The sequence below is a fragment of the Baudoinia panamericana genome, assembly GCF_000338955.1.
Source record: "Baudoinia panamericana UAMH 10762 unplaced genomic scaffold BAUCOscaffold_1, whole genome shotgun sequence".
NCBI classification, from domain to species: domain Eukaryota; kingdom Fungi; phylum Ascomycota; class Dothideomycetes; order Mycosphaerellales; family Teratosphaeriaceae; genus Baudoinia; species Baudoinia panamericana.
The window spans coordinates 1,841,588-1,861,807 of NW_006911257.1; the positions used below are offsets into that span (position 1 = coordinate 1,841,588).

Sequence of the window (20,220 nt, forward strand, 5' to 3'; positions counted from 1 at the left end):
CTTGGCGGTCCTACATTGGCAGAGTACATGTCTACACAGTACCGTATGCGTACGATATCTCATGAGAAGGCAGAGGCAGGAAAGAGAGAATGCGGCCTCATTGTTTAGTATCATCAATCTTCGTGTTTGTCTGTTATTCAAGCGCTTCTGTCTAAGTCTTCTGTGGTAGCGAGAACAGCTTAGCTTATCTCTGTCAGACGATTGTGGCACTGGCGCAAACATGTCTCGGAGAACGTAGATCGCTTCTATGACAACCTCACTTCATCCAGCCTTATGTCTACGATACATCGGCTATTGACAGGCCGGCACCATGTTGAGGTGTAGCTGGGCTCTATGAGTGTAGCGCAGAAGGTACACCAAGTGCCGTATTCACAACATGTGAGCCATTGCAGGCTCAGCCCCGACGGAAAAAGCGATGAGCAATTGGCTTGCCCCATACGTACGATGCACCGACAAAGGCAAGCCCGTCAGCACGAGACATTTGCTGAGGTCTACGATGTGGATGATGAATGTGATAATCACCTTCAACACTCCGACCCCTCTTCCAAGTGCCCAGCCTAGACCTCCTGCATGAGCTCCGCTACGATGCCGTGAATCCGCATGAGCTTATCCATAAGTTGATCCCAGCCTTGGTATGGGTTGTGCTCGTCGACTGGTGGTGCACCAGGTCCGATGTCCGACGGGAACCAGAAAGTCACATCGTCCGACCAGTCGACACCCTGCCCGATCGGAAGGCGCTCGTTCTTGGCGAAACTCGTGTCCCATTCCTTGCGGAACACATTGAGAGACCAGCGTGGCTCGTATATCGTTGGCGGCATCTTTTCATTGACAGGTGGCTCATGGGGCGCAAATGTCTGATCTTGGTAGCGACACACTTCCAGCGTGTAGTCGGAGTCACAAATGGCGTACTGGTACCCAATTTGCTGGCGGAAGGACTTGAGCTTGGCGTAAGGGTTGCGGCGCACGAACAACACCGCATCGTCTTGGTGGCGCACTGCTTTCGGTTCGATTCGCAAGTTCTTAGCGAAGCTGACAAGCTGCTCAGGCAGATTGCATTCGTCAACGACTTGTGTAGAGGCCGACACGTCTAATTGCCAAGCTAGACTTGTACTGAGGTCGGTGAGACTCGCGTCCAGCAGTGGTTTGAGCATGCCGGTATCTCTGTCCAGCCGCACCCACTTCTTGGAAGTCATGTCGAATTCAACATGGGCTCTGGTCGTATCGAGCGTCTGCTGCCAATCGACGGTAAGGCGGATGTCGCCGCCGTGGTCGGCAAAATGGAAGACGGCAGTATACGTGGGTCGGACATCCTTGAGATTGGTCAAGATCGCCTCAGACGGCGTAAGGAAGCCGTCACTGTTCAGAATGGTATCGAAGAGCGCGCTTTCCGTGTTCACATCCCCCACCCTGGGTATATACATCAGTGATGCCGACGTTCAAAGGTTGTCTTGATGCACGTACTCTTGAGTCACTTCACCTATGAATTGAGACTCCTGGGTCATGTCCTCGTATTCGTCCAGGTCCCATACCGTGTCCTTGAGTTCCCGATACTGAGTCGCAAGGAACCTACCGAGCCTGACGCGCATCTGTAGATGGCCCCGGAAGTAGTGTAGCTTGCCAAGTGTTTTGAGGATGGCAGTGCGAACAGTCGCGCTGCTTGCTTCAGTCTGTCTCATTGCTTTGTCGGCAGGCTTTGGGTTCTTATCGTGTCCTTCTGCACGCGGCGATCTGCGGACAATTGGACCTTTTGAGATGTCGTTCGTAGTGGCCAACGGCGTCTTATATTCCTCCAGGTAGACGAACAGCGGTAGCTTCCCAGGATTCGGCCAGTAAAGCAGCGTGAGGCGGATTGGCATGACTTGCCATGCTGCAATTTGGAAACAAGCTTTTCGTATGCGTAGCAGACCCTCTTTGACGTCTGATGCCTTTCCCAGTACGCGGAAGATGCTTCTCTCTGGGTGGTACACGACGTGACAGGAGCAGTCCATGCGAACAGGATCCAGTGCCTCAAACTGGGTTCCCAGTACGTCGGCGGGCTTGTATTCTGGGACGGGCCAGTGAAAAGAGCCAATGGCGCCAAACACCTTGTCAGGAGGCGGGTGCTGGCGGAACTTCTCCATGGTCACTCTTTTCTCCCACCGCCTTTCTTCGCGCTCGCGAAGAACTGGTGTTAAAGAGACGACTTTAGGAAATTTGAGACCAGAGGCAGACTTGCGATTACCGAAGCCTGACTCTTCAATCCAGTCGAAAATCTCCTTCTTGGTAGCGCTAACGGCATTCTTCTCGCCCCATATGCCCAGAGTCTTTGTACCACTAGTGCTGCGGTGGTGTTGAGAGAAGATGAAAGTGCAGTAACGCTTTGCGACTTCTTCATAGTAAGGTTTCCTTTGTAGCGCGAGCTCATCAGGTATACGAACCTCATCGACTGGGCGCTTTCGATCCCGCCACTCCGCTTGAGCCCCATTGTCCGATTCATGCGTTAGCTTTAGTGGCACTTGTTTACATGGGGCTAGGCACAACACTGTTATCAGCTGTCGCAGTGGCGAAGTATAGGTTGCAGGGGCTGAGCACACTTACCGCCACGCTTGCGACCAACGTCAACAAGCTTCCAGCCTCCCGATTGCGGCTGCTCAGGTCTCTCTGCGTAGTGTAGATCCCACGTCAGTGCATTGCGGCGCTCGTAGCCCTCCATTGTGCGGCGAGTCAGGAAGGATACGTGTCATTGTGTGGCAAGAGGTGAGGTGTTTGCTACTGCGGAAAGGGAAGTAGCGGAGGCGGTAGGCCGCGCCTGCCGTGTATTTTATTGCCGAACACCTTCAAAACCTTTAATGTTATTCGCATGAATGCATGACGATGGCATCGCGAGCATATTTTCATTGCTGGGAGGAGGCGACGGATGTCGCAACATCTGTCTAGATAATGGGTGCCAGGAGACTATCATATAGGTTGGTTGAACGGACAAGCGTGAGCATCTGCCGCAACGGAAATGTAAGCGTTACGTCCACTACTGCAGTACCAACGGGCTCCGTTCAGTCGACTTACATGCTTGTGGGTGGAAAGCCTGACGGTAAGCTCTGTCAATCTTCGAAGCATACACCCACTGGAGCGTCTCGGGATGCCGGCTGAAGCTATACCGACCCTTAGGTTTGAAGGAGGCCGGCTGCGGAAGCCTGTTAGTGACAGCGACCACGGAACCGATGCCTGAACTGGTCAAAGAGCCACCAAGTAGGACTGATACATGACCATCCTTGGATATCACATGTAGAGCCTAACAGATAATTAAGGAGCAACCACATATGAGGTATCCTGTGTGCGTTGCCGGCTCCAGCCTCAAGCTCTACGAGCCTTCCGTCTCGAACTCTTCCGTTGCATTTGCTGTTGCGGGGCGTCCTCGTCAGCAGGTTCGTCAGCCGCCGCATCTGGGTTATCTTCTGCATCACCGGCACCTTCCCGGGTAGCATCTGCAGTAGCGTTCCCGCCCGTTAGTGTGCCAGCCTACGTGTTACGGTCAAGATCACCTTGAGCGTCTACATGCTGGGCTGAGGCGGATTTGTTGTCGGCTACGCTCTGCACCACACCCACTGATGCGGCTCCAGCCCGCTGTTGCAAGCGATGCCTCTCTGCTTCGTCTTGGAGATCATCAACCACGTCATTCTCATCCTCGCACGCTGTGCCGAACATGAAGTCTATCAAGCCAAGATGCCCGAAGTTGCCAACCAATTTGTTTGAACGTGCGGACTCGAAGTGTGCTTCGTTGCGACGAGCCATGCCTGGAAGCAATATTGCAGAGGGCAAGATTACGTACCCAGAGTACACGAAGAGCTCTTCGATGCTAGCGATCGCCAGGAGAGCATGCCAGGCCAGGATGTGGAAGCGGAATAAATAAGCTGGCAGAAAAGCCGGCATCCATTCGGATACGAGGTAGTTGACGGGATGATCGTATGAAGCGACAAGACTGAATGGCAGCTCAACGCTGTGTTGCCATTGTGAATGCCATGACTTGAGCGGTGTGTCGAGGGTATGCAGGAAGTACCGATGGATGCCATACCGAAGGAAGCCTCGAATGATCAATCCTGTTGCGACATCCTTCAACAGCGACCACGGCAACGGTACAAGAGCTGTCACTCTGAGGAGACTGCGCAAATGCAGAGAATGGGTTGTTAACAGCTCTAGGGCACCTTGAAGGGTCACTGACAACAGTACGTTACCCACAGAAACCGTGACGACTTTGGCAAGCCCATTGGGACCAACTTGCCGAAGAGGTAGTTGTCGTCTGCCACGTGCCTTGATCTTGCGGCTCACGCCCGGCGTAAAGCAGTCGAAGGCTAAGAAGGCAAGAGCGGGCAAGACGTAGCAGAGCAACCGGACCAGCAGCGTGCCACCTATTTCCAACGTCAATGGATCGTGACTGGCAACGAGCCCACTCCAGGTCAAATAGAAGATCAACACACTGACGGCCGTCGACGGCCCACCGAACCATGGTAGCGCCAGGAACGACAGCAGAGGCAGCAGCCTCGTGGCCTTGGAGACCAGGAAGCCATACAATGCCGCAGGGGACTTTGGCAGGGTATACAGTCGGCCTTGCAGGTACCCGTCGCAATAGGTCATAAATTCCCAGATACGTTCCATCGTTGTCGGCATTCCGAACGCTCCGGCGTATGCAAGGCAACTGTATTACTTGCGGCCGGAAGGCCGCGCCGCTATTGCTATCGCGGTCAGAAGCTTATGTGAGCGCTGCAGGAGCTGATCTGGCACAACGTGTATAGAACGGGAGCTTGGACCATGCATCACATGAGCCGCAAATACTGGATGACCCCACTTCTCACGGGCTATGGTTAGGCGTGCCTCAGGCTTGCGCTCTTGTTTTCGTCCGGTAGAGACCCACTGCAGCCGACTGCAGCTCCCTCCACCGCACGGTCTTACTTCCATCGCCGCTTGACGAAGGCTCATTCATGCATTCTGGCGACGGCTATATCCTTGACTTCCGGACCCCGATGTTGCGATTGATGCTGTCAGTAACCATTTCTGGACGCTAGACTCGACCACAAACGGTCAAAGTCAGCGAATGCTACACTGGCCAACATGCTCATGCGACCCAAGCCGCCGGACCGTGGCCCGCATTGGGTCGCATTCGGCCGCAGGGCTGAGGAATAAGCTGGCGTCTATTGCCATGACTGATCACTGACTATCACGCCACGCCGTCAGTCTACAGTCAGATGGCGTTGTTCCTTCGAAGAACGGCGTAGAAGCTCAATAGAACATTCGGCTCCACATTGACTATTCAGCATCGAGTCGGCTGTAGCGCCGTTCCTTCCGCCGACGCTACTGTGTTGCGCAACGTGTTCCTGCCGCAATCCCTCCTTAGGCCGACACGGCAGGGCATTCTACTTGGCTGTACTTCCCAAATCAATATCGCACAAGGACTGTCATTCGTCGGGCCAACACTGCCTGAACGCCATGTCGTATCGATACTCGGTCCCGCCGTCGCGATGACTCAGACAGTTCCTAGATCGAGCATTCTGCGCTTTATTGTCATGCTCGTAGATGACACCCAATCTACGATCAAGTGTAATCACCTTAATGCGACCGACAAGCTCACCTTCGGCGTGCTATCACTTGCCCGTTTGCTTGGAGGTGAGTATACAAGTAAGTAAGCAGCTCTTTTGCCTCCTTCGTCATCGTCGCTCTCACATTCCCTTCGTATGCAATTACCGCAGGTCGTCAGATCCGGAATCGGTAGCGTTAGACAGACAGGATCTGCATCCTAACACAATGTCCCACTGGTACAATAATGCGGCGTCTACGCACCGGACAGGACTAGCATCGCATGATTCACGGATACCAATTGCGGCAGTGGTAAATGAGAACTGTAGGTAAAAAGTACAATGTCAGCTCAGGTCATGTTGTTGACACCTGATTGACAGGGCGTGGCAAAAACGATCCCGCGGAAAGGCGCCGGATACAGAATCGTTTGAACCAGCGAGCTTTCAGACAGCGACAGCGAGCGGGCCAGTCACCAAAGCAGTATAAGCCACGCAGTGTATCGGCGTCTTCCAGCCAGAAGCAGTCGGTTTCAGATAATGACGAAGAGAGCGAGGATGATTACGAAGAAGAAGAAGAGGATGAGCAAGAGGATGAGGATGCAACGGGGAGCTCGGCGTCCGGTACATCTGTGCCTCGCCGGACAGTGCGCGCAGCCAGCACTCGTACGACCTCTCTTCCTGCACGCACCCAGACCGGTGGTCGTACTGATGCAAACCCAGGACGCGCATGGGACGAGCTTGCACAGCTCATCAACCGCAACTTGATGGGCGCAGCGGCAACGAACGCTCAGTACCTTGGCATCGACCAAGCGGCGGTGCAGAATGGCACGCTCGTTTACACGCCCTCCCCGAGCGATCGTTCAGTACCCGCCACACTGATGCCAATAGACCTGCAGTATCAAGTAGCACATGATCCAATCATCGACATTATACCACACCCACGGCTCCGATACAACATTCTGCGAGCAATCGCAACCAACAGCATAGATGCGGCGTCTTTGCTCAGCTGTATCCGAGCTTCTGGAGCCATGGAGCGGGTTAATGGTGGCTGGCAGCGCGCTGGGCTTGTGGTATGGAGCTCACCAGAATATGTGGCAAGCTGGGAGATGTCTGAGCCCTTCGTAAGACGTTGGGCTTGCTTGTTGCCCGGCTGCGAAGATTTGGTTGCAGCGACCAATGCTTGGCGCCAGAAGAGAGGCGAGAAGCTGATCCCGGTGGCTTTCCGAGCGGCTACAGCGTGATGTGTCATTGTTCGTGAGAGATTGCAGCGTTCGAGCCAGCGAGCGACTTGTGTGTGCGTTTCACGGCCGATAAGCCCAGGTCGGAGTACGTTGGAGGCTACGAGCAGACTGTATGTACGTTAAACGCAAGGATTATGGATCAATCTATACAGCAGCCAGCAGAGATAGCGACGACAGGCCTGATGCGAAGCACCCGCGCGTCCCTTGACAGTCAAGCCCGCTGCAATACTTGCAGGCCGACCCAGTGAATCGCTCACTGCGCAGCTTGTAATTGTGCCGTCCCGGAAGTTGCCCGCAAGACGCAAGCGTTTCTCGATAGTGACGACATCGTTCCTCGCGCTACTTGACCAGAGCTGCGATTGCGCCGTTCTGTTGTAAGCAAGTTGGCAGGCTCGTCGACCATCCCATATCAAGCCTATCAGTATGCACAAGGCAGTAGGCAAAAGGTCGGCCAAGGGACTCATTCATCCTTGGGAAGTGGTAGCGAATGCAACCATTACGTGTGTACGGTAGATATTTATGATCGACAGTGGGATACCAAGGAGGAAAAGCAGACTCTTCGCCCTTGACTCCTAGGTCGCGTCACGTAGCTGCCACACTCTACGAGTCGTGCTTGAATCCATCAACTATGATGGTTATCCAAGTTTTGGAAACGGTAGCAGTGCGGTTGAGGCTCGGGAGAAAGCAGGATGTTTGAGAGTGAAACAGGATGGTAACTGCGCGCTAAGAACGCATGGAACGGGGGCGAGCAGGGGTCTTTCGCGTTTTCTCCAACAAGGCATCCGAAGGATGATCGACCCATTGCACCGAGTCCTCAACGCGCATGACCGTACTGCATACTATACAATCACGCACACTCGCTTCGAATCGTTGGAGACGCGCAACATCTTACAGCCATAGCGTACGAGTACTGGTACACGAAAACCGTGTTGGTGGCGCATAGGAGAGTTTAGATCTACGCGGAAGGAACGTTGAGCCGCCCACAATGCCGGAGGCAGATGAAGCTTGAATTATACACCTTCGCCCGGGCGGACTGTGCCAGGCGGTTGTACGTATAGACCATCATGACGACCATGGAATGGCCAGTCGCGCCATCAATGCACAACGCACAGTATGACCTACAAATGGACCGTCCGCGCCCGCAACCTCCACCACGCCGGTCGACCAACCAAATACGGGCCAAACCTGCTGACCCTGGTGTCATCACCTCTATGATCGATTCGCTGGAGGGTGACCATGTCTCAAGGCCGGGCTCGCGGGACGTTGACTCTAGGCTTGGGCAGGCTTCTTCGGTACGTGCAGAGGGTTCGCGTGCGGATTCAGCACCTCCACCCTCTATACGAACGTCACGCGCTCCTTCTGGTCTGTCGCAATACACTGCGCCTTCGGTCAACGGTAGTGCGCTGAGCCATCTGCGACCTGCATCGATCAATTCGCGAACGAGTTCATATGTAAGCCTGCCGAGGGAGAAGGAGAGCAGCGACAGAAACAAGCACAGTGCGGAAAGCTGGATAAGGCATTACTCAGTCAGTCAAGAGTCAATCAGCAGAAATGGCAAACCGAAAGAGCGCCGCAAGAGCTTGAGGCGCACAACGACGCAGGAAGCGTTGCGGTCATCAGCCGCCGCCGCCGACGTGCCTGCTCCGCGAGGTCCATCAGACCTTTGGGCACTGTCACGCGCCGAGCAAATCATCGCGAGGACACCGCCACCGCTGACTGATCCAAACAAAGGCCGGCTATACCTCAACGACTCAAGCGCGGGCGAGGATAGAAGGATCTGCGACTCTTTGGTCTCCGACACTAAGAGTGCAGAGACTGACGGGAGCGCCAGAAGTAGTCAACGTACGCAGGCAAGCATCTTGACCGAAGCAACCGAGCCGACCGCATTGACACCGCCGCGCATATCGCCCAGGAAAAGTCCGATTGTCGACTCGATCCCAACCCGAACTTCTTCGTTAAGAGCGATCATTCCCAGTCCAACTTCTGGCAAGAAAAGGGATAAGAAGTCAAAACGACCGGTTTTCGCCAGCAGCAAGACAGAAAGCGTTTCGAGCCGATCCCGGTCGATTCCAGAGTCAAGCTGGGCTGATTTGGGCGAAGACGATGAGACAGTGAAACGCATTCGCGAGCTTAAAGAGAAGCGCAAGTCGCGTTTGGAGGAATTGAAAACCTTTGCTACGCAAGCGGAAAGCCCCAATGTACTTAGAGTACCCGAGACAAAACCGCTGACTATCGAGGCCGCCAAGCCGTTGGAGCCACTAAGCGAAGACTATAAGCGAGCCTCCCGCGTCAGACCTGCAGCCAATCGAGCTGCGACTGAGCCTGCATCGAAAGCACACAGAGTCCTAGGATTGAGAGACGACCGCACAGCGACGCTTGGTGATCGCCCTGCAGTCATTCAGAGAGCAACAAGTGAGTCTCCAGACCATTCGCGCAGACCGGTTTCGCATCACGATCCGGTAACGGCCGAGTCAACCAGCACAGTCAGCCCGTCAACGCCTTCATTGTCACTGGACTATTCGTACGCACAGGCTATGAACACGTTGCAACACGCAAACGGGGAGACCGGGCTTAGGAAACAGCACAAGCGGCAGACCTCCAAAAGCTCCGGCTCGGTGGACGCGCTTGAACTACCACGGCTTGCGCAACCTTTGGATTCGTCCAGTACGACCAGCCGACCCAGGCCAATGAGCTCGCGCAAACGCACCGATCCTACCACCAGATGGACAGCACAGCATCCCGACCTGCCGTTAGAGCTGGAAAGACGGAAAAGCAGGCGCAAATCCATGAGCGATGCGCGGCGCACGCGGCACTTGGATGACGAGCTTGCGCTTGACCGACGGGACAGCATCGAGGATGCCGTAACACAGTATCTGAAGGCACCTCGCTTGAGCCGGAAGGTCAAGCATCCTGGTAGTAACCGTACCATCAGCTTTTCGGAGGTCGGCGACCCGGAAGGCGCGGCTGTCTTTGTATCCGTGGGTATGGGGTTGACGCGGTATGTCTCGGCTTTCTACGATGAGCTCGCAACAACCCTGCGCTTGCGTCTCATTACCGTGGAGCGTCCTGGGGTAGGCGCCAGCGATCCTTATCCAGCAGGACATCGTGGCGGCCCATTAAGTTGGCCGGAAGATGTTCTCGCCATCTGCGAACACCTAAACATTACCAAGTTCAGCCTGCTCGCACATTCTGCTGGGGCCGTCTATGCGCTCGCCACAGCGCTTATTCTACCGCATATGATCAAAGGCAAAGTGCATCTGCTGGCGCCATGGATCCCGCCTAGTCAGCTCGAGGCCCTCCCACACCCGACCGCAACCGCTGCGCCCTCGGTCGCGATGCCGCGAGGTCAGCGCATCCTCCGCGTCCTACCTACTTCCTTCCTGAAAGCGGCCAACACTTCCTTCTTGACCGCCACCTCTACGTCTCTCAAACCCGCGGCACGACGCCCAGTTCAGAGCTCGCGAGACCGCTCTCGCGAACACTCCGTCTACTGGGGAATCCCCGAAAGGCCCTCGACTGCACAACGTCCCGACTACGGAAGGCGAGAAAGCTTGATGCTGATGGACCAGTACATGCCCAGCAACCCCATGGAGAGCTTTCTTCTTCCAATGAGAGAGGAGGACGAAGCAGCCCTCGAACCACCACCGAAACGGAACTCGGTTTTCCTGGGTGCCACCGCAAGTCCCACGGATCCCACCTTCGACTTTGCGCAAACGGCACTTAGTGCGGCCGAGCACGCGGAGAAAGAGCGGAAACTCGAATACGCGAGTTGGCTCACCGAGCGAACCTGGGAGTTGGCCACGCGTGACAGCAACCCTGCTACAGATTTGCTGGTCTGTCTCGAACGCAACCGTGAGATCGGGTTTAGGTATACGGACGTCTCCCGTGAAGTCGTCATCACGCACGGCAGCGAGGACAAGCGCGTGCCCTTGCCCAACGTCAAGTGGCTAGCGGATCAGATGAACGCGCGAGCCTTGGCCGGACTTGGCAATAACATGGCCGTGAACGGGAATGCGAACGAGTATCCGCAAAGCCGGGATGGTTGGGCGGATGTACGGACAAGTCGGGGCGGGTGCGAGTTGAGAGTATTGCGGGGAGAAGGGCATGGGTTGATGGCTAGTGCAAGCATCGTCGGTGCTGTATTGACGGAGATTGCTGGGTATTGGGCCGGACAGCGTTGAGTAAGGGTTGAGTGTCGCGCACGTCTTGGAGACAGATGGCATGTTTGGAGAAGATACCCTGTTGCCATGTAGTGTACGAGTGCTGTCGCAATGTCGAGGCAAGCTTGTGGCCGATGTGGCAGGATTGTACAGGAGCCTCAAATACCACACACATCAATTCTGCGCGGCCGTAAGCTAAGGCGACAAATGGGGGTATCATCCGCTTAACGCCAGGCATGCATCCACCGCTCGACCCACGTTACCTTCTTGCGCCCGTGTCACATCTTCAATGACGTCTTTGTCCAGGTTAGGAAACATGCTCTGTAGTGTTCTACTCGATACGTCAGCAGCGGATCAACGGAGAGGCGCAATGATCTGCTGCTTACTCCACAACCACTTGATGCTCCCTGGCTCTCACTCTTTGCGCCTCAGCAGCTTCAGCGCTGGCCTGCCGAGCCGCCGCATCTTCCGTCTGTCGCTGCTGACTTCGCTGCCTATCACCAGGTCTACCCTCCGCGCTTGGCCGTCGGGGCAACTGTGGTGCCGGACTAAGACCTCTAGGCGTTGACGTTGGCTGTGCCAGTCTAAGGGAGTTTGAGTGGGCGGCGGCATCATCCGAAAATATCCGCCCGATACTACTTAGGGGCTTCTGTATCGTCCGTAAAAGCCCAGTAACAGCGTCCGTATCATCGTCATCGTCGTCGCTCAAAGCGCTCGGCTGAGCCTTCTCGCTCAGCCGCTGGCTCACATTTCGTCGCGGGCTTGATCGTTCGGCGTCGGAGCTGTTTCGAGGCGTCACCTCAGGCCTGCTGAGTGCGCTTTTCTCGCTCAGATGTTGTCTTGGCTTCGTCACTGCGGCTACTGCCACTGCCTGGCTACGCTCTTCATAGTCTTGTTCCTTGTTCTTCTCCGCTATAGCGCTAACAGCCTGCTCCACATGCCGCTCAAACTCTTCGTCAGAGATCGTGAGATTCGTGCGGTCCAAGTTCTCAATAAACGTCACTACTCCCATCAAGGATGACAAGTAATAGCCTGCTTCGCCGCCCAACTTGTCCTGATTTCGAAAGCGCCAAATATACTGTACGTTGCTGACAAGATGCTCAGGGCGCGCTCGTAGCACAGTATATATCAGTAGCGGCACGAATGCATCCGCCGACTGATCGGCTTTGGCATTCTTGAGAAAGCCAAATATGACTTTGCAGCAATTGAGCACGCAGATGACCTTGTCTCTAGGCGCTCGATAGGTGTTGATCTTCAGCAGCTCTTGCTGCGCTAAGCCCATAAACTTCCGCCCTTTCTCTTCGATAGGCTTAATGTCCAGATGCTCCTCGGAGATCCAGCCGTAGATTCGCATTTTCTGCGCAATGACTTCGTCACGCTCAACGTCCTCCTGATGCTGCCCTCGCCGGCCTGGACCGAAAGGGTTGGCTGCATCAGCCTGCGATCGTCCACTCTTCCCACTCTTGCGCGGACTGCCCGGTGCGGATGGGATGGCAGGGGAGAATGTTTGGGAATACAAGCGGTTCATGACGAGCTTCTCCATGCCTTCCCGGGCATTGTCGAACTCGGCTTCGGAGACCGTCCGCCAGACTTCGCACTGCGCCATCTTCGTCGAAATGAACTCGAGAAAGTCGGAGATGATTTTCACTTGCTCGTGAACCATCCACTGCTTCTTACCGAATTCACTGATGAACGAGCGCAGAAAGCGTGCGACTGGATCCGCCGTGCGATGTCTCAGCTGGCCCAGGAAGCGGTGGAAGTCGAACGGTAATGTTGGCTCTGGTTCCGGCTCCGGCGGTGGTGTTTGGAAAATTGAGCCAGCTTTGCCACTAACAATAGACTCATTATCCTCAGACCTCACATGCTGCAAGCTAGCTCCAGATATGGATCCCGGCCTGCCGAAACTACGCTGCGAAGTCACGCTCTGGCCTGTCGTCTGTGGACTCAATGCGTGTGCCTCCTTGTGCTCAAGGCTTGAAGTCCGTGGTGGCAGAACAAGTAGAGGTTGCTGCCTTTCTAGGCGCGGTGACATGACTTCCTGCTCGCTCATGCCCCCCATCCCATCCCGGAACTGCTCCATGATGGTCTGTATCTCGAGTCCTGTAGCTTCCGGCGCATCTTGTGGCTCGCCTGGTACCTCGGCTGAAGCTGCCTCGCCTTCATGTGCGTGCTTTTCGTCAAGAACCTCCTGTGAGATCTGAGTTGACCGCCCGTCATCACCATTACTGGACACATGTTTGACATCATCGGCCTCGGTGTTTGCGTTGGCTGCAGCTCCATGTGCAATGTGCAACTCAGCTGCTCGCCGAGCTAAGTGCTCGCTTGCTTCCTGCTCAATAGCTGCTGCTGGATCCGCCTCGTGTGTCTCAGTGGCTGCCGGCACTCCAGTTCCGCCATGTTCTGTGTCCATCCCGATGTTCGCGACATCAAGATAGGCTTGGGCAGGACGTTCGGCCTTAAGCATTCCACTCTCTGGCTGTCCGTTGCGTATATTGTCTGAATGATCTCCTATGTGATTTGCATGATCCTCAATGTTTTCGCCTCTACTGTCATCGCCGGCCCCTGTATGAGCACTTTGCGCTACAGCGCTATGTTGTTCTTCCCTAACATCTTGGTCTCCATATGACCCAGACATAGGCGCCCTTCAATGCTCCTTTGAGCTTTGCCAAGGATTCCGGCTATTCGCATGCCGCACAGTGTCTCTATGGTTAGCAGTGAGGTCTCAGCCAATGAGTATGGCAAACATAGAACCTCATCTGGCCAGCCTATGTAGAGAGTGGAAGCATTGATGTCGTACCACGCGTTCAGCCCTACATGAACCTCTAAAGGAACGCCACACAACGGGCCCTGCGCCAACACATGCATGAAACGCCATGCGCCACGAACTTCAATCGGCTGCAAGATACAACAACAACAAGCACTCCATTCGGGCATCTCGAATATAATGGAGCCACACTTTGCCATCCATTTCGCTTGTCGACAGAAATTAGGGCTTTTGTCCGGCGCTATTGATGCCTTCACACGATGAGGACCAATGCCTCACATCCCATCCACAACGTTGCTCGTGCATGTGGGATTGTTACGATACTGCCGGAATTGCAACTTCTCTAAAGGCTACCTTACGCGATATTACTGTGGGCAGACGAGATGAGCCAGACACTACTCGCCAGCGAACTTACTACGTTGATTTCTGAGGCAAAACGGAAGCATGGCGAACTCAAGAACGCAGCCGAAAAGTCGCTTCAAGACCTCAAGGCGCTCCCGTCGACCTCGGAGCAACAACTGGCTGGTGGTAGGCTAACGTATACCCATACCAAATGAAGCCGGCACTGACTAATAAGAGATCTAAGCCGCCGGCCCACATTCATCGACCCTTTTCTGATCGCATGCGAGACTCGAATTCCAAAGCTCGCGGTCAGTGGCCTAGCATGCCTGCAAAGGCTCGTCGTGTCGAGAGCACTACCGAGAACGAGGCTTAAAGAAACGCTTGATGCCTTCAATGCCTGCTCGGAGCTCGGACTAGATCTGCAGCTCAAGATTCTGCAAGCCTTACCTTCGCTACTCCAGAATTATGCGAACGAGCTCCAAGACGACCTTCTGGCAAGCGCTTTGCAGCTATGCGCTTCGCTGCAAAGTGCCAAGGCTCAGACGGTCAGCGGAGTCGCTGCGGCAACTTTGCAGCAGCTTGTGGCTGCCGTGTTTGAGAAAGTCGTAGATGAAGACAGGAAGGCCACTGACATTGCAGCAACGCATGAAGTCTCAGGCGACAATGGACCTCTGATGCTCAGACCTGCCGCTTTTGACGCCTACCGCACGTTTCGTGACCTAGTTCTTGCGGCGGAAGGCCGACCAACGAAGTTCGTGCTGCTGAGCTCATTATCTCCCGAGACAAGCCTCGAAATGATCTGGTCGTCTCTCACGGCCAACACACGGCTCTTCGTGTCCCATAGCGAGTTGAGCTCCATCGTTCGTTCGAACGTCATACCCACAGTGACCAAATGTCTGTCCGAGAAGCTAAGCTTTTCGGTAACGGTAAGATCGTTGCGCATAATGGACCTGCTGATTGGCAGGCATTTCAATCGATTCCCTGGTGAATTCGAAGTGGCAATAGGTCTGCTCACACAAAATCTGGACACTGATGCAACAGCGCCTTGGAAGCGCGCACTAGCTATGGAAATGATACGGAACTTCTTTGGGAACACTGGACTCATCATCGAAGCATACGCTGCCTACGATGATGCTGAAGACGGCAAAACCGTCGTCCAAGACTTGATGTCTGCTTTTGTTCGGATGTCAGCGGAAAAGCCAGCGGTCATCGGCCTAGGCCAAGAGTCAAGCGTTCCCATCAGACAGTCCTTGGATAAAGTTCCGGTGGCAGCTGAGCAGCTACCGGAGCAAATTGGGAGTGGAATGGTGCGCAGTATGAGCATTGCGCTTGGGGTAGCAGAAAGCGGCGTTGCGGGTATCAGTCCACAGTTAAGCCTACCTCGACTTGCCTGTCTGGACCAGCTTGACAAGGCGGAGCCGCCAACCCTTCCGGAGACTTACGTCTACGCATTAGTCCTTGAATGCCTTACAAGCCTTTCGGAGAGCCTGGCTCGTGTTGTGCTGCCCCTGACTGTTCGGCAAGATAAGGATGCACCAGCACAAGGCGGATCGGGAATGAGCGAAGAGGTCAACGGAAATTTTCCCGAGAAGAGACCTGATCGTGTTGTCAGATCGCAATCTTATCAGAAGCGAACGGTCCCGATCAACCCTTTAGAACTGGAAGACGGCAACGTGCCAACACGAGTTGGCACCGTAGCGAATTTAGTGAGCACATGCTGGCCTGCGGTACTCGCTACGTCGTCGACCTTCCTGAACGCTTCCCTTGAAGAGCAGTACTACCGTAACCTCATTAAGTCGTATCAGCGCTTCACCCAGGTTGCTGGACTGTTGAGGCTAAAGACTCCGCGAGACGCGCTCATGACCACGCTTTGCAAATGTGCTGTGCCAGCCCACATCCTGAAGGCAGCCACGGCAGACAGCGCAAGGCCACCCAGCACACCCGTCTCAGAAAGTCCCCGTGCGGCCAGCTTTATGAGCCTAGAAGGCTTGGTCAGCCAGGCTTCCAGCCTCTCAATGGACCGCGACAGGCGTTCTTCCATTGAGCCCCTCATCCCTGTGTTGTCGACACGCAACCTTCTGTGCCTGCGGGCACTACTAAACTTAGCAATTGCTCTGGGGCCAGCCTTGGACACGGCAATCACTCTGGCCGTTGACGTTTTGCGGGATGCTGATGTGATTTTGAGCTCCAAAGGATCGCAACACTGGTTGCGCCAGATGCAAACCCAAAAGGCCAAGGATGCCTCCGGCGCTGTCCACGCGTTCATGGCCGAGATTACTGCGGTGGAATCAGCCGCATCCAGACTGCTTGATAGTACAGTAGACTACCCGAATGATTCCTTCAGGACGGTGCTGCAAGCTTTTACCAGATTGTTGAGTCGAGGACGTGAAGGCGCAGAGCCCCCTTCACGGACAGAAACCGTCTCGCCACCGGCGACGCCAACGTTGGCGAGGCGATCATTTTCTGGACTGCCAGGCATCAACCCCATGGTCAGGATGCGGGAGCGAGACTACCAATTCGTCATTCCCAAGCTGGGAACCCTCGCCAAACTGAATATCGCTCGGTTCGTCGCTTTCAAGCCAGAAGAGAGTGGGTGGAATATCCTCGTGGAGGAGCTCATTTACCTCGCAGCATCGACGTCCCAGCCTCGAGAGCCTCGTCGTGCAGCCACAGACGTGCTTTGTAAGATGGCTGCAGAGACTGTGGCTAGTACAATGTCTGCAGATGAGGAGCTGCGTGGGGTGATTCAACAGCGGGCTATGGCAGTTCTTCAACGGCTCGTAGAAGATCTTCGAGCCCAAGATCAGGAACCCACGAACGTTGGTTCGGAGGCACAGGGCCACGTCCTCGAAGCGCTGAGATCGATACTTGAACGCTGTGGAGAGACCATGGTAGCTGGTTGGAGTGAATCGATCGCCATGCTGAGCAGTGCGTTCAAGCGAACAGAAACGTCTCATAGCGAAGGGACGGATGCCACCAAAAGCTGGGCGCGCGTATCGAGCGAGCTCGTGTCCCCCCAGATCGGACGCGTCGCCTTTGCTTCGGCCCAGCTCGTTGGTGCTGACTTTCTTGGTGCGCTGCCTGATTCGGTCCTCCCTTCACTGACGGAACTGCTCTATCGCTTCGTCGCCCAAACAGAGGACTTGAACATTGCACTTACGGCTGTAACGATGACAATGAGCGTCGCAGACTACTTGGTAAATAACGAAGCTGCTGTAGGCTTGGATGCTCTTGCGGAACAGCTTGGAGACTCTGGTCTCCCACCGGCAGATCTTGGGACCGATGCAACAAGCTCAAAGTCTTCACAGCTTCTACTGCTCCTTCTTCGGTTGCGCACAGTAGTTTCAGAAACGCAAAAGGAAGTTCGCAACGCTGCTTTCCAGACAATATGCAGTATCTTGACGAACCATGGCGACAAACTGTCCGCCACCGCATGGGATCTGCTATTGCGAAGCGTTGTGCTGGAAGTTGCTGCAGATGATCGGCAACTGTATAACGCTGAAGAGCAGCCCGATGAGGGCTCGTACAAGTCCGCAGATGCAAGCATATCACAGGCTATCGTCTTCGGAGTGGCCAGCTTGTTAGCACAGCACATCCGGCAGATAGAGCAAACCAAAAGGCTACCAATTCTATGGGAAACTTTGTTGATAAGGTTCGAGGCGTACGTTGACTGCCATAGACCCGCACTCAGCGAAGCCGTATACTCCGGCCTTTCGAGGATTCTCTCGCATCTGCCTAGTGGTTCGCCTACCTGGACAACCCCTGCCAACCGTGCCTTAGCCATGTGGCTCCACGGACCGCCCCACGACTCCGTGGATGTCAGTAAACATGAAGACAATGAAGGGGCCTTGACAGCCTACATTGAGACTGGAGTTGGGCTGTACCGTCTTACGAACAGAGATATCGGTCCGGCGCAATGTCGCGAGCTGATCGACAACGTATACAGCTGCATCAGACGAGCGAACGGTCCGCGGTATGGAGGAGACGTCAACAGCATGAGCAACCTTCAGATCAAAGCTATGTCATTGCTACGCGGCATACGCACGGATCAACCCAGCGTGCCGTCTTCACTAATATCTACAACTGCAAGGTTATGCGTACTGCACCACGGGCAAACCGAAGGCGAGACTGCGGCCAATGGACCCACATTCATTGCCGTATCCAGCGAAGCTATCCACTGGCTCCAGCAGCTTCTGCACGCCCACGTAGGAAACACTGAGCTTGTGGAGACTGGTGCGATATTGATCTCCATCCAGAGCTTGAGCAAGGTTATCTCGGACAAGTATCTCCATCCGGCAAAACACAAGGATGTCAGTCTCTGGCGTCGAGCTACGTCTGCACTGCTTGGATTATCATTACCGCTGCTGAACCTTACCAGTGACGGAAGCGTCGCGTGGGAAACTAGGCTTGCCTTGTGGTCTATGCTGGTGACGGTAGCAGCTGGTATTGTGGGCGCAAGTGGTATTGACTCCATGAGCGACACCAACGAGGTCTATGAAGATGAAAAGTTCGATATCGAGAGCTTCCGAAAGCTCAGAGACGTGCTCGTTCCGAGGCTGAGTCAGACTAGCTTGCCTGACACGATAAAGATCGCTTACTGTCGAGCGCTTTTCGATGCGTCCATTGTGCACGCAACAGAGCGTGGCGAGCTCCCACCGCCTTCTGGCTCTCCACTTTATAATATTGGAAATATCCGCAGAGGTAGGGCCAAGCGTGTCCCATTCGCGCGTCGAGAAGAAATGAGCTACGTGTGCTTCGCCGAGCTCATCGCTCTCTCGAGTGTCGAGGGTAGTGTCGCATTGTCACATTCTGCAGCACCACTTCTCGTCCTTCGCTTGGCGATACCCATCCGCGCATACATCGCCGATCAATCGCTGCGCGGCAGAAGCCCTCAGCCAATGTCTGAGCTTCAAGAGCTGCTCCATAGCTTCGATCAGATCAAGAAGCTCCGACTCCATCATCGAGCCTTGGTCGCAGATCCAGTGGCTGATGGGCGGGCAGGAAGCGATGCGCACCTTGTCTATTTATACCCGCTACTCGTCAAGGCAGTCGCAGTAGCAGCTAACAAGTGGTACGGCGCAGATGAGGTGCTCATACCGCTTCAGGGGGTACTGGAAGCTATCACACCTGTGCGATAGACAGAGTAGTCTTTAGTCACTCAACCGGTATACTCCCATATGAGCGCAAGAGCGTCATGTCCGAGAATGGTGTATGCTCCGCCATTAAATGCTGTGGCAGTGAATGCAAACCAGTCGTTGGCTGCAGCCTTCAAAACAGTGAGGAACAGTTTGAGCGCAGATGATGCGGGCACAAAAGCATGCCAACGAAACAGCATGAGTTCACGAGCCTTGTCAGTACTGCCATTCTTCCCGAGAGCCGATGGCGGACCTTCATAGCGCCTAAGGTATTGATCGCCCTTGTCGCTGCTAAGCATTCTCGGTGAGCCGTTGGCCGCTAGCGTTAGCCATTCGAGCAATTCGGTCAGGTCGATGTAGTCGGCTTCCTCCACGAGATTGGGAAAGTCGGGCATTGTGCCGCCATCTAGCTGATCAATGGTGGCTTCCACGCGCTCCTCCTTAGGTTGATGAATGTTGATCGGCCTACTTCCGTCGCCTGGTAACGTACGGCCGTAAAAGAGCCAGGCCACGCTGTGGTCAAGCACGTTATGAAAGGCCCACAGGATCCGTTCGAAAGCGGGCTTGCCACGTACCATGGAAGGCAGCCGCAAGTCGATATCAATCGCTTGCAATCCGTTAGCGTAGTTCTGCAGATCACAACGCACAACATACCGAAGCGAGCCTTGACATGCTTGCGGCCTCCGCTGGGCAACGGGTGACCAGCCACGCCCATGCGCTCGAACGTGGGCTTGTCCACTTCAAGGTGCAGAACACCCTCGTATAGTGAATAGGTACGATCGACTCCAGGTCTTCCTTCCGACAGCATTACAATGTTACCTAACGTTGCAGTCAGCACAAGGGTTTACTCTGCTGTTGACGCCGCCAGAGCTACCGGACTTCACATATTGACTGAAGAAGTCACCCTCGACAATCTCCGAAAGCTTCATGTAAACCCTAGAGTAGTGCAAGTCTTTGTCTCCATTATTCAGTGCAGTTGACAACCTTGCTCCTGCCTCGGCGGGGAGCACGGCCGTAACCTACAACAGACGCTCA

At 54.8% G+C, this 20,220-nt stretch overlaps 6 protein-coding genes across 6 annotated transcripts; 2 read left to right on the forward strand and 4 right to left on the reverse strand.

Moving 5' to 3' along the window:
• Positions 1-163: 163 nt before the first annotated feature.
• On the reverse strand, positions 164-3,128 carry BAUCODRAFT_203034 (uncharacterized protein). The gene is made up of 4 exons (XM_007674218.1): positions 3,043-3,128; positions 2,578-2,972; positions 1,462-2,509; positions 164-1,407 (listed from the first exon to the last, which is right to left on the reverse strand). The coding sequence occupies exons 2-4, from the start codon at positions 2,690-2,692 to the stop codon at positions 558-560; spliced, it is 2,013 nt and encodes a 670-aa protein (XP_007672408.1). The 5' UTR covers positions 2,693-2,972; positions 3,043-3,128; the 3' UTR covers positions 164-557.
• A 448-nt stretch (positions 3,129-3,576) lies between these two features.
• On the reverse strand, positions 3,577-4,509 carry BAUCODRAFT_49080 (uncharacterized protein; the record flags this gene model as incomplete). The annotated part of the gene is made up of 1 exon (XM_007674219.1): positions 3,577-4,509. A coding segment is annotated over one exon (933 nt), but the record flags the coding sequence as incomplete, so codon positions are not given.
• A 1,263-nt stretch (positions 4,510-5,772) lies between these two features.
• On the forward strand, positions 5,773-10,965 carry BAUCODRAFT_118932 (uncharacterized protein; the record flags this gene model as incomplete). Its single annotated transcript, XM_007674220.1, has 6 exons — positions 5,773-5,869; positions 5,925-6,757; positions 6,812-6,863; positions 6,940-6,983; positions 7,897-8,982; positions 9,031-10,965. The coding sequence occupies 6 exons, from the start codon at positions 5,773-5,775 to the stop codon at positions 10,963-10,965; spliced, it is 4,047 nt and encodes a 1,348-aa protein (XP_007672410.1).
• Positions 10,966-11,166: 201 nt separating this feature from the next.
• On the reverse strand, positions 11,167-12,742 carry BAUCODRAFT_46571 (uncharacterized protein; the record flags this gene model as incomplete). The annotated part of the gene is made up of 5 exons (XM_007674221.1): positions 11,167-11,275; positions 11,331-11,438; positions 11,514-11,705; positions 11,744-11,750; positions 11,824-12,742. Coding segments are annotated over 5 exons (1,335 nt in total), but the record flags the coding sequence as incomplete, so codon positions are not given.
• A 1,093-nt stretch (positions 12,743-13,835) lies between these two features.
• BAUCODRAFT_202568 (uncharacterized protein) lies at positions 13,836-19,198 on the forward strand. Its single transcript, XM_007674222.1, has 2 exons — positions 13,836-14,236; positions 14,288-19,198. Exons 1-2 carry the CDS (start codon positions 14,092-14,094, stop codon positions 19,186-19,188), a joined length of 5,046 nt encoding a protein of 1,681 aa, XP_007672412.1. The 5' UTR covers positions 13,836-14,091; the 3' UTR covers positions 19,189-19,198.
• Positions 19,199-20,212, reverse strand: BAUCODRAFT_202569 (uncharacterized protein). Its single transcript, XM_007674223.1, has one exon. The coding sequence runs from the start codon at positions 19,761-19,763 to the stop codon at positions 19,209-19,211; it is 555 nt and encodes a 184-aa protein (XP_007672413.1). The 5' UTR covers positions 19,764-20,212; the 3' UTR covers positions 19,199-19,208.
• Positions 20,213-20,220: the final 8 nt, after the last annotated feature.

Bases quoted from the DNA above. Each gene is read 5' to 3' on its own strand.
- BAUCODRAFT_202569 (XM_007674223.1), bottom strand. From the start codon at position 19,763: ATGGTACGTGGCAAGCCCGCTTTCGAACGGATCCTGTGGGCCTTTCAT.
- BAUCODRAFT_203034 (XM_007674218.1), bottom strand. From the start codon at position 2,692: ATGGAGGGCTACGAGCGCCGCAATGCACTGACGTGGGATCTACACTAC. The intron at 2,510-2,577 runs GTAAGTGTGCTC...TGTTGTGCCTAG, and splicing joins CGTTGGTCGCAAGCGTGGCG to CCCCATGTAAACAAGTGCCA. The intron at 1,408-1,461 runs GTACGTGCATCA...GTATATACCCAG, and splicing joins ATAGGTGAAGTGACTCAAGA to GGTGGGGGATGTGAACACGG.
- BAUCODRAFT_202568 (XM_007674222.1), top strand. From the start codon at position 14,092: ATGAGCCAGACACTACTCGCCAGCGAACTTACTACGTTGATTTCTGAG. The intron at 14,237-14,287 runs GTAGGCTAACGT...GACTAATAAGAG, and splicing joins GGAGCAACAACTGGCTGGTG to ATCTAAGCCGCCGGCCCACA.